Below are 12,079 nucleotides of genomic sequence, written 5' to 3'. Positions count from 1 at the left end.
TAAACCCTACTTCTACATAGCTAATAGCGTGGGATAATTTCGAGATTGAGAGTTTCTGGGCCCAACAAACTGATTCCACCACCACCAGCATTCTTGATTCCATGAACATGCTCACTATCAGCTGCGAGACGCCATGTATACTTGCGCAACATCATGGCTTGCACCACTCGTTGTTCAGCCATACTAAAATTCATGCCTAAACAAGCACGAGGACCAAAGCCAAACGGGATCCAGTTGGTGTCAAGCGCACGATCAGGGTTAAACGTTGTTGCATTTGTCCAATATTGCTCCAATCGATGCGTGCAATAAAGTTCCATTGATAAAGGTGTGCCTTTGGGAATAAAGAATTGGCCAATGTATGTATCCTTGGTGCATATACGTGGTAGATTACCGCTTGTGGGTGGGTTAATGCGCATGGTTTCTTTAATACATTGATTCAAGTATGGCATGGCTCGTAATTGTTCAAGGGTTGGGTGGATATCCATAGGTGCATCGCCCAATACTGATATCACTTCGGCTCGTGCTTTTTCTTGAATGTCAGGGTTGACCGCTAAATAATAAAGCATACTGGCTGTTGCACTTGCAGTTGTTTCGTGGCCTATTGACAACATGTATTGGCATCAAATGACAACAACACATTCAACCCTTCCCTTAATTACCTGCCACAAAAAATACTGAAAGGTTGGCTACCAGCTCGCCATTGGTAAGATAAGGTTGTGCATCATGACCTTGTTGTTGTGGGAGAGATGCCCTGATCATCATGCTAAGCAAGTCTTCTTGATCATCCTCTTTGGGACGCTCCCCTTTCAAAATGGCTTCTCTCCTTTGTTGCGTAATCTCCAAAAGCACGCGCCTCAGCTTTTCATTTGCTTTTCGAGCTCGATTACGATAGGGTATGAGCCGTGACGGTATGGCAGTGTACAAAGGAAATAGGTATACAAGCGGATCCCGTACAATACCTTTATTATGGGTGCGTTAAAAGCAATGTTGAGTGGTTGAAGAAGTGATGTAACTTACTGAAGGCTTCCTTATACAAGATGGCATAAACGGATGCAGGGTCACTGACAGATTCCATGTCAAAGTTCTATGATTCCATGATAAGCAAACATGCATGCATGCGTGTGTGTACATAATTTTAGGGGTTCGAAAGGGAACGTTTCAACTTACAAATACCCCAAGGCCGAGACAATCTAAAGCGTATCGTTTCATGTAATCTGCAAAGTCAACAGTGGTCTTGCCTTCAAGTGCTGTGAACATGCTGGATACCACACGCGCAAATTTCTCAACGGGCATGCTTCGATGGAATGCAGGATTTGTCACACGTCGTTGTCTCTTCCACTCGACATGGTTTGCGTTTCCCACATTAGGTTCATTGTTTGTAAGAATGAGATCCTATAAAGGTATACCAATAAACAACATCATCCAATTATCATGAATCCAAAGTTAACAATTACCGGATCCAAGGACACATTCTCTTCTTTTGGAAAAGTGGCTACATCCCGAAGAACAGCTTGCAGCAGTATTGGATCACCCACAGCCACCGTCCATCGACCCATGGTGTATTTGAGACACAAGCCATGATCTTGCATTTGAGGCATCAACAAACGATCGCATCGTACATCAGCACTTTCACCCTTGAGCACGCTCCAAAACCATCCAATGGTGCTGGCTTTGGGTAAATGTCGCAACTGCCGAGGAACAAGGATTGCATTGAATATACGATAGGTGATGGTGCCAACAACAATCAAGGTGATGTATTGCTTGGTATGACGTGAAAGATGTGGTAAGAGCATCGTCCTCCACATATCCTTGCTCACTTCCATGGTGTTGTTGGATGAAAGATGGCTAGTGTAGTATAGGATAGAATGGATGAACGTTTTATACTCGCATGAGCAATGTGTAGGTGTTGAGTAACCAGATCAAAAGTCCAAATATGGGTAAAAGCCGTGCCTGTGCGAATACAAAAGTACTTTGTTTGTCTTTTAGGATTAAAGCGTAGAGATTGTGTAACATACAAGAAGAATACATGGGGGTTTAGAATATGCAGGAGTTGACGGGGAAGGAAAAGGAGGCGGATAAAAGCGTGACTATATATGTGGCATGTTGTGTCAGAGAGAGAGAGAGAGAGATGAACACCATTCAATAGGATGAAGATGGGTAAAAGAAAAAAAGGGGGAACAATGAAAAAGTGATTATGCTACTGGTGTGCTGGTGGTTGTCTCGCGAGGTTCAAGTTGAATACTACGCTCGTATAAAGTATCGACGTCTCGACTGCTTTCTAAACTATTCTTGATGAAGGCTCGGAGCTCAGGGATCTCTTGAAAGATGTACGGCAGTGATTGAAATTGGTTAATCTCTCGGATGACTTCGGCAGTCTTTTGTCGCTTGGCAAAATTGATCAGCCGTGTTGATTTCTGGATATAGTCAGCATTGCCATCTTCAATGAAAGTGAGATCCTGCAGGTATATTCCAAGAAAGGGGATGCATGGTGGATTGACGGAATGAATCATCTCACGGTATTCTTGAAAATTGCGATTGGCTCCCATAAGCTTCCGAATGTTGCCCAATGCTTGATTTGTACGATTGCCCACAAGCTATAAATAATCATGTGAGTTTTTCCACGCGTTGAATGTTCCTGCATCATCATTTTGCCTTACCTCCCAAGTCTTTTTTAACCGACCAATTGCACTATTGTCGAATGCAGAGATGATAGCCATGCATGTATTGTAATTGTTGAATGATCGGCATTTCTATAAAGGAAAAGACACAATGAGCATACATAAGAAATGATCCACACACATCCACACACACTTACCGTTGCCACTTGTGCCCAGTATTTGATGTATACAACTCGCTTTTTAGCTTCTTCGTTTGCAAGGATACTATCGGTGACCCAACAAGTCAATCGATTACAGTAATCAATGGACTTTTTGACGTTGAAGGCGAGATTGTTGTCAACATCTTCTTGAGACCAAGCCTTGTTGAGGCATTCAATAGGTCGGATGCTGCTGTACAGCTTGTAATCCATTGTTGTCAATTGCCGAGAAAGCTCCGTGGGATCAATATCCAATAGCGTGAGGCGTGTAATGTCCTTGGGTAGAATCGGCAATGGCCCCATCCAGTTGTTAGGAACCAACTTTTTCAATCCACCGCTTTGATCGGCTTCTTTGCGCATTCGAATGAATCGATTGAGTTGATCCGCTGAGAAAGTCGATGCATCACGAATAACTGTGTTTGTAAAGAACTCGAGTCTGCCGAGAATAAACTCATCTTCGTCGATATAATAATTCTCCAACCATGTCTTCATGACATTGAATACACTAAAATTAAAAGATGAGTGATGTCATCCAAAGATCCAAATTATTAATGATACTTACCGCAACCGTACCAACTTTTGCTTACGCTCGGTCCACTCTTCAAGCTCCCAAGGGGTCAAATCTTCAGTTGGGCGTAAGTTGTAGCGCTCTTCAAGCAAGGTCATAAGTTCCTCAGTAGTACAAAATGACCGATATGTCAATAAGAAGGTTGCAATGAAGCTGGTATCTAAAAGAGGGATAGCGTTTAATATGCATCGAACGTTACACCGCACTAAAGCTTAAATCATCATACGTACCAAAAGTGTCGTGTAGCGTTAATCTCTCCACAAGCGCGCGCAACGTACCACCCTTGACATTGCCATCCGATCCAAACACGATCTCATCTGAGGAATAATCATAACCCAAATAGGATCCACCTGAACGGTCTTCAGGTACACGTGCTTGCTGTTGTTGTTGTTGCTGCAACATGAGTTTACGTGCTGCGTCGCTTGGTGCTTTGCCAATTTCCTCCTCATCTTCTGATTCATCCACAACAGGCACTGATACAGGGGATAACATGGAATCACGAGCACCTTGTTTACGATACCATTGTCGACGTTGTTCCACCATGGCTTGCACATTTAGGTAAATGTCCGCCAATGTGACCTCCACAAATTGTAATGCACTTTCCAGGGCTGATGTACATTTGGCGATATCCACACCATCACCACTCACGGTTTGCACAGCCGAGAATAGCATACCCACGGCATTGTAGAGATGTTGTTTGTTGCTTCGGTATCCTGCCAAGGATGGGATCATGCTGGTATCCATGTTGAGCAAATCAATGTCTTCCAAGATGCTGAGGTATTGACCAATTTGAATCGATAATCCTCGAAACAAAGCAACGATATTGGAACGTGGTTTACATTCATCAGCTGCACCAACGCCGTTTTCAAGAATGAAATCATTCGTCTTGCGCAAAGCATCCGTGGAGCCATAGATCTGGTTAGCGTGTGTTTGCAAGCTGACAAGCAAATCCTGATTGAGCGGGTATTTCGCCTTTTGCGTAAAGGTTTGTCCATTCATGCTAATGCGACGACTCGCTCGTTTTTCTGCATCCGATAGCTCTGTGTCGCTTTGTGGCGGCTGTTGTTGTGGTTGTTGTAATGGTTCAATCGAGTCGAATAGAAGCTGTGGTTTCACTTGTTCCACTTGAATATGCTTTTCTTGGCAAACGGTAACAAAACCTCGTACAGCTGCTAATACATCGCCCGCATCTCGTTGTACTCGATACAACACTTCCGAATGTACACCATGACCACCTTCAGAGGCTGTTTTTACTGAAAGCACCAATTTTGAAAGGGAGGCCATGACAGCACGATGTGGATCACGTAACACACGATCTTGCATATGAATCGATTCCTTATCAAGGGTTCCAGAAGCGTAAAGCATCATACGAATGGAAATAACAATAGCTGATGCTTCATCCACAAGTACATCACGATCCCCACGCTGTGCTGCAGTATTCAAATGATGAATGGTCATTGCAATTGTTGTGGAGATGCCTTGCCAGGTCAAAGGTTCTTCACTTTCTCTATCAGATTCCTCGTCGCCACTTGCTGCATCTGCCGGTTCTCGTAATAATGACGCTCTACGTGCTGATTGTCCCATTGCTTCCTCCACTTCAGAATCAGAATCAGGTGCATTTCGCTATACATACAAAGATATATAAGTCTCATATACATAAAGTAATGAAAAGAGAAACAACACTCACCAATCTACCCGTTGTCTTGTCAATATCATCATAATCCCACGTGGTTTCTTGAGTGATGAGATTGCAATAATAGGGACGTCCTTGAGGTGTAAGACGTTGAACCCATTGTGACATGACATTATCAGGATCCGAATGTGTCGTTGTAGGTGTATCAACAGCAGCTGGTAAAGAATCAAGGCTGAGACGATTCATGAGACGACTGGATAATCTGCTTGTGGTGCTATGAAATTGGTCGTCGTCGTCTTCGTCGTCAGAATAGCTGTCAACGGATCCATTGGTAGAATGCATGTCACTCTCATAGTCGTCGTCGTCATCCGATAATGGTTGTCCTGGATGATCGTATTGCATTTTGCCGGTACGATGATTGTAATAATATCGAGTTGTGCCATCCTCAGCAAGTTGCACCGACCACCCTTCAGGTAATTTGTATTCGGAATACATGCTACTATTGCGTGTGCTTGCCGTCCATCCAAGGCTGGAAGATGTTGTTGAGTGTGATAATGAATAAGGTCGATGTTTATGAAGAGGTGATGTGGGTGATCGTATACTGGTACTACGTCGTTTGGTTTCTCGTGAAAGTCTATTGTTGTTGTTCGTGGTGCTGCTGCTATTGCCACTCTCACGTCTTGCCGTTGATATCCGAGGAGTGGATGGCGTATTTCCATTTTTAACATTGGTTGCTGCTGCAGATGAAGCTCGTGATACACGACGATTGTTCAACACCACTTTGCTATGTGCTCGCTCAATAGCTGCTGCTGCAAGTTCTTCATCGACCTCCTCGTCATTGACAATTTCAACATAGTTGCTTGGAAACCACCCTCGTGCACCTCCACACCTGCCACAGAGATATAAAGTTTAGAACTTGACATGTAATAAACGCATTCCATTTGCCATGCTTCATTTACATACCAGCCGTCCCACCAACCGGAATCGAGTTGTGCAAGGACATCGATATAGTCGCCCTTATTGAAATTGAGAGAAGCAGGATCCTCAGAATGAAAGGGGTAGATCGCCCGGACTCGGCAAATTATTCTAGGCAACATGGACATGAGGAGATAGCATAAGCGATAAGCAGGGAGTCGAATAAGACGATAGAGAGAGAGGGTGAGAGTGAGTGAGAGTGAGAGTGAGAGAAAAAGAGAACGACCAAAAGGTGTTAAAGCGACACCGAGGAACAGCACAGAAAAAAGAGAGACAGATTGTGCGTGAACAATGAGGTCACTTGGTCTCAGGTTAGTAAAGATATGGATGTTAATCTCATATTTCCGCTTGCACGGCATCACAAAGCCAAACCTTAACATTTCTTTTGCATGCATTTGCCCTCTCTCGCTCTCTCTTTGTTCACCACTTCTTTGATGATCGTCTTTTTTTTTATTCCCACTGTTTCTCAACCCCTGAGAGAAAAACAACACCTTGTATCCCTTTGTGCCACGTGCGCTAGTCTACTTTGTTTCTTATCGCATAGCTTCACTCTCATTAGCATACCACATATTACCCATGCACACGTTTTCTTGTTCATTATCTCCCACAAGATACTTTATTCTTACAAGGATATTATCATAGAGGGGTATGTTCATATTTCTAATCGTAGGTCTTCTTCTTCTTCAGTGAGAGAGCGCCATATAAAACGGGGCGATCTTATAGTATTTTTTGGGAAAAACCTTTCCTATCAAATCCATGCAGCCAAGAACATTTGGTTTGGCTGAATCAAATCGAACTTGCCTATTCCACCAATCAGCCGTCATATCCACTTTTTCATTCACACACGCAACCACACCCCTGTCGCCGATAATGTAAAACTGATATTTACCAGGAACAGTAACAAAGTAATCGTCAACGATACGACAGAATCTCCATCGATATTGCTCCGGTGGAACGACCGTTACTTCCTTGTATGGATGCAATGTTGATTTGCTCTTGTTCTCCATTTTCTTATACCAGGTGTAAGCACCAATGAAGTCTAAACGATTTGTAAGCAATGACTAGAGATGACGTTATCAAGTGTAGATTGACTTGCCTACAATGCCCACGGTCAATTCCTTTTTCGTTTCATCGATCCCAAGAAGTAAAGAGTAATCCATAATGTTTCTGCTAGCCAAGAACTCGGTATCATTCATAATAGCCTTCTTGAGTAATTGTTTGGAATGCTCATGCACAGGCATCGTGAGACGAAAACCTAAGTTCGCTTCTTTTAGCGTGAATGAGGACAAGATGCAGTGATACATTTACCTTCCATCCAGTCACCGTCCCACAAGGTCGTATCACTCTTTTGTTGGTGTGGCTGCTTGAGGCACTCTTCCACATGGCGATCGCGTAATCCTTTGAAATCGAAGCGCTTTGTCCCACCATTCCACCAAAAAGCATAAAGTTATCTCAGAAGAGAACCCCGATGGCGACACAAATAAAATCCCACCTACCTGTGTTATCTGTGGCGTTGCTCCATAAAAGAGATGCTCCATGACCAACACGTCCAGATTAAGCAATACACGTTTATCCTCAAGGCTTCGTATGCGAATCGTGTAAAACCCAAATATCTTGGCAAGCATGCTTGGCGTCTATGTCGTCGTTGGTCGTGTTAGGTGCGTCGTCACGTGTGTGTGTGTGATGGATCAACCAACAATACATACATCCTCTGAACGCTGCATGTGCTCAAAATACTTTGGTGCAAACTTGAGAATCGATTCCTTTTCAATGTTGTTCCAAGCATTCACCATTTCCTTGATAACGAATCGGTCATCTGCAATGATGACATGGATGAATATGGGTGGAGATGTATTATAAACGACAACGTTTTACCTTGTGTCTTGTAAAAATGACTCTTGCTCTTTCCACCGGATGCTTTCCAAGCTGTACAGCGTGTCAATGATTGAACCAGCAATTGGTCGATGCCGCTCTGTCGACGTAAATTCTCAAATTCTTGAGCATAATAGGTGGTACAAGTGAACTCCACGTCGTTATGAGTAAACTCTATACATAATAAGCTCAATCATCCGATACAAAAAAGAGTCGAATTCAACATACTATGCTTGATATGAGGGCTGATTCTTCTTGTGCATTCAGGTTCATCAGGCTCCTTTGGTAAAGGCTTGGTCTCATGGTTGGATATAGTCTTTTTTATCTCCTCCATCGTGATCTTGCCATTGTCACCGCCAGCAGTGGTTGAATGATGATGATGATGATGGGTGGATGATGGATCACCAAGGATAATGCGTTGTTGTACATCTTCACCATTCTCCTCTTTTCTTTTGTTGGCACTGGAAATCACATGAGATAGCTTGTGCTTAATGCCCTGCATCTTCCTGGATTGCTGATAATGCAACTCTTCTGCATTTGCTTTGACAGTCTCAATCACCATTGAACGAAAGGAAGCTGTTTCACTTGAGGCACCTGTGGTAGGAGCAACGTACTTTCTGGTAATGATGGAATGGTATCGATCCACAACATTCGGGTCTTTGGATGGCTTTGGTATATGCGCCGATGCATCAGATGGCTCAGAAGGTGCATTTTCTGCTACGGTGGATCCACGAAGATTGTCGTCAACACTCCTTTGATGTTGAAGCTCATCCAAATACTCGTTTGAACTAGCATTGTAATCATGATCAGCTGCCCTGCATGCAATGGATGATGACGAATGATAATAACCTTAAGGTGTATGCAATAAGCGACGATGGCTCATCTTCACGTACAACGACGCTTGACCCAGGGAATGAATGCACTCGATCGGACCTTCACATAGCGTCGTTTAGTGATAAGGAAGAGGGATTCAATACATGTATGTATATACGTACTCGATGTAATCCGGTGGATTCCATGCACAACCATCCATCAGGTCTAAGCAATCGGAATGTGGAGATTAATAAATGGCTTTCAAAGGAAGAAGGGGAGGATAACTACATACCATGACACCATTTCTCTTGCCATTGTGATAATTGTGATAGCACGGATGAACTTCGCACAGCAAAAAAGCGTCTGAAATCATTGAGCTGATCCATTGGTGTATCGTTCAATTCGTGAACCAAAGCACTGCGTTGAACATCAAGAAATAAGCGACGCATTTGGCCTAATTCACTCTCCCTTGCACGCAATTGTTGTTGTATCTCGCCCAATGGACGTCCTGTATTGCCAGTATCACGCTGTTCACGCTTGGATTCGGCTTGGATATATCGCTCCATCACTTCGATATGAGCAGCAACAGCATCGAAGAATTCATCCACCTCCGTGGCGATCATGGTCTTCCATTTATCAAGTGTGCGTTGAGAAAGAGCCAATCGTCGTCGTATCGCTGTATTATCATCTTTACTTCCAGAACCTCTACGCCAAGGTGTGGTTGTATCGGGCATGACTTGTAATCGAGGTGGTCTCAGCTCATACAGTGTAATCGGCTCGTATGTCATCCTTACAGAAATGGTGCTTCCATGTGGTTTAAAACATCGAATGAGTGCCGTTTTGCTCTGCTGTGCATGAGCACACAATGCATTGGTAACACCGGCAACGTTGAGTGTAAAATGCCTGTCGTAAAGAAGCAATTCCATGAACTTGGCCAATGAATAATGATAGGTTGCAATCGATATCGGTAGGCGCTTGGTCGTTGCATTGCATTCAGAGCATGTTGTCCACATGTCAATACCTCGATAGGGTGCTAGTGTTTTGTTGCTGTCACTGCTCAAGGCTGCTGTTGTATCATCATCTTCGTCTGATAAGTATACTTGCACCTTGCCAGGCCCATGCATAAAACTCATCACATGATCCTTAAATGACTTGTCACATCCATGAAATGAAAGATTGGGAGTAGAAGGAGAATGAGTGGCTGCTGATGATGATGATGACTCGGTGCTATCAGAAGTAGCTGTAGGTGATTGCTGCTGGTTGTTGGGTGGACGCTGCAATACGTGTTCCAGTTGCTGCTGCTGTAAACTCTTGCATGACTTGTGAGCGTGTTCACACCAGCGTTGGATAGCCTGACCAAGGGGCATATCTCCAAAATTGGAACTCTTTTGTCCAAAAGAGAAAAAGTCAACGGTGATCAAAAGTGGCCCTGCGCACGGATGCTGTGGACAACCAATAGGGTAACAAGTATAGTTGAATGCGCCGTGTTGGTGCTTCATGTAAACATCGACTGATTGTGTATCCAAATAAAGCGAATCCAATCCCAACTTCTTATCACATATCCTTCCCGGTACACGTAAAGGCGAATAAGCTGCAATGGATTGAGGAAGACGTAAAGAGGGTTGCTGTTGTTGTGGTGAATGATGATCATGGTGATAATGGCTGATGATTGATAATAAAGATGATCGTCGTTGTATTGGTCCTCCTCCTCCAATGGATTTGGATTTGCTGTTATTGATAGATTCACGCATAACCGAACGTATAGTTGCAAGGCCGTCTTCTTCATCCTGAAGTCTTGAAATAAGCTGAGGAATGGCATAGTTGCAATAAGGCGAAGATGAAATCCTTGCTGACTCAAGTTGTTTACGAAGCTTGGCAAAACGATGTTGGTCATTGTCCAAAGGTATCCCAGTGGGGGTTGAATTGATATCCTTTTTCATCAAAGACGCCCGGCGAATGGCCTTTTTGGAAATCTGCACAACCGGTGATGTCGTCTCCTTGGATGAACCTAGCAACCACCACAATACGCCCTTTCTTGCTGCTGCTGTTGCTGCTGGTGCATCATTAAGTGGCGATGTCGGTGTTGTTGGTGATGATGCTTTGCGATTGATCCCGCTGATACGGATTTGTGAATCATGCAAGACATGTGCCTCCAACCATAAGCTCCATAAAGTATAAACAGATGCAACGACAATCTTGATCAAGGCGTCTTTTGATGGTCCATTAGGTGCTCCATATATCCGGATTGTTCCCCCCACAGCATGGTGTAGCCACTCGCATTGCGATCCTCCTAATCCATCTTTTTATTCACTAATATCAGCCATCGATGATCCGTCTACGAAAGCACAACTATCTACACTTACCTGATATCGCCGACAATGGGTCGCCATGATATACACCAGGCAAAAAGCGTGAATCGCTCATGGATTTTATGTTGAGAACTTGGATGAAGATCGAGTCGAATATCGAAGAACAGGATGCCGTATCAACAACTGTAATATCTTGTTCGCCATCGATCCAGGAACGAACAAGTGGCAATAGCGTTGATATCAATGAGTCGCTAAGAGATGACGGTAGGTTGGCATTGACGAGCCACATTTGCACCAGGGCCGTAAGATGGTCGCGTAAAGGACGATCAATGGAAGACATGAGGTGTTCACCATGACTCAATGCATGTGCCGACTGCCGTTTGGTGACGATGGGAGGAAGCGGCTTGAATGGGCGAGCGACTGCTTCCTTGACGCCGTTACTTTGAAACATGGCGTGAAAGGGGGAAATGAAAGAAGTGCTCCTCCTTCTGTTGTAGCACATATTCCGCATGATACTACACTACACAACAACCGAGCCCCATCCCCACCCACTACATAGTCATTTGTATATCGAAAAACCTATGTTATTGGATCGTATCGTTGATAATTGGCCTTGTAAATGAATGTATGTCTTTATGTACATACTACTTTGACATCTTGTCGGGATCATGTTTGATATTGGATGCATAAACGTTGTCGCACTACGGAGTTTCTTACAACAACAACAAATACATATGCATCTTGTGGATGTGCATATGTATGTCCACCAGAACATACCACATTTCATTACTATTCCCTGTTTGGGAGCGTCATTTGGGTTTTGATCCACACCTCTCTAGCCACACTTACCATCTGATCTTACTACTGACGAGATCACACTTTGGAGATCCTTTCCAGGTTAGGCAAAATTCCCGAGTAATATAAAAATGCTGTGCCTTACATCTTGCAATTGCATTTACAACCAAAGCTTGTTCGAGAACTAAAAAAGCTTTTTCTTGATCCTGCACTCTTGAGCATAAATGATAGCTCAAGTCGCACCAAGGATGATCACAACAACCATAACCCTATTGCTGTATTGAAAACCATACCCATGA

General features: G+C 43.7%; 3 protein-coding genes across 3 annotated transcripts; all 3 read right to left on the bottom strand.

The window, feature by feature from the left end:
* Positions 1-20: 20 nt before the first annotated feature.
* On the bottom strand, positions 21-1,823 carry O0I10_003178 (uncharacterized protein; the record flags this gene model as incomplete). The annotated part of the gene is made up of 5 exons (XM_058483250.1): positions 21-598; positions 660-959; positions 1,018-1,084; positions 1,168-1,392; positions 1,455-1,823. 5 exons carry the CDS (start codon positions 1,821-1,823, stop codon positions 21-23), a joined length of 1,539 nt encoding a protein of 512 aa, XP_058345869.1.
* A 369-nt stretch (positions 1,824-2,192) lies between these two features.
* O0I10_003177 (uncharacterized protein) lies at positions 2,193-6,119 on the bottom strand (the record flags this gene model as incomplete). The annotated part of the gene is made up of 7 exons (XM_058483249.1): positions 2,193-2,594; positions 2,658-2,750; positions 2,816-3,320; positions 3,378-3,543; positions 3,614-5,006; positions 5,071-5,905; positions 5,980-6,119. 7 exons carry the CDS (start codon positions 6,117-6,119, stop codon positions 2,193-2,195), a joined length of 3,534 nt encoding a protein of 1,177 aa, XP_058345868.1.
* A 620-nt stretch (positions 6,120-6,739) lies between these two features.
* Positions 6,740-11,436, bottom strand: O0I10_003176 (uncharacterized protein; the record flags this gene model as incomplete). The annotated part of the gene is made up of 12 exons (XM_058483248.1): positions 6,740-6,792; positions 6,881-7,030; positions 7,088-7,246; positions 7,300-7,405; positions 7,488-7,625; positions 7,698-7,807; positions 7,867-8,037; positions 8,092-8,651; positions 8,713-8,796; positions 8,859-8,901; positions 8,969-10,975; positions 11,040-11,436. 12 exons carry the CDS (start codon positions 11,434-11,436, stop codon positions 6,740-6,742), a joined length of 3,978 nt encoding a protein of 1,325 aa, XP_058345867.1.
* Between the last annotated feature and the right edge of the window lie 643 nt (positions 11,437-12,079).

Source organism: Lichtheimia ornata (genome assembly GCF_029851405.1).
Source record: "Lichtheimia ornata isolate CBS 291.66 chromosome Unknown scaffold00010, whole genome shotgun sequence".
NCBI lineage: Eukaryota > Fungi > Mucoromycota > Mucoromycetes > Mucorales > Lichtheimiaceae > Lichtheimia > Lichtheimia ornata.
Note: the sequence above shows the minus strand (reverse complement) of the source record. Positions and strands in the feature narration are given on the sequence as shown.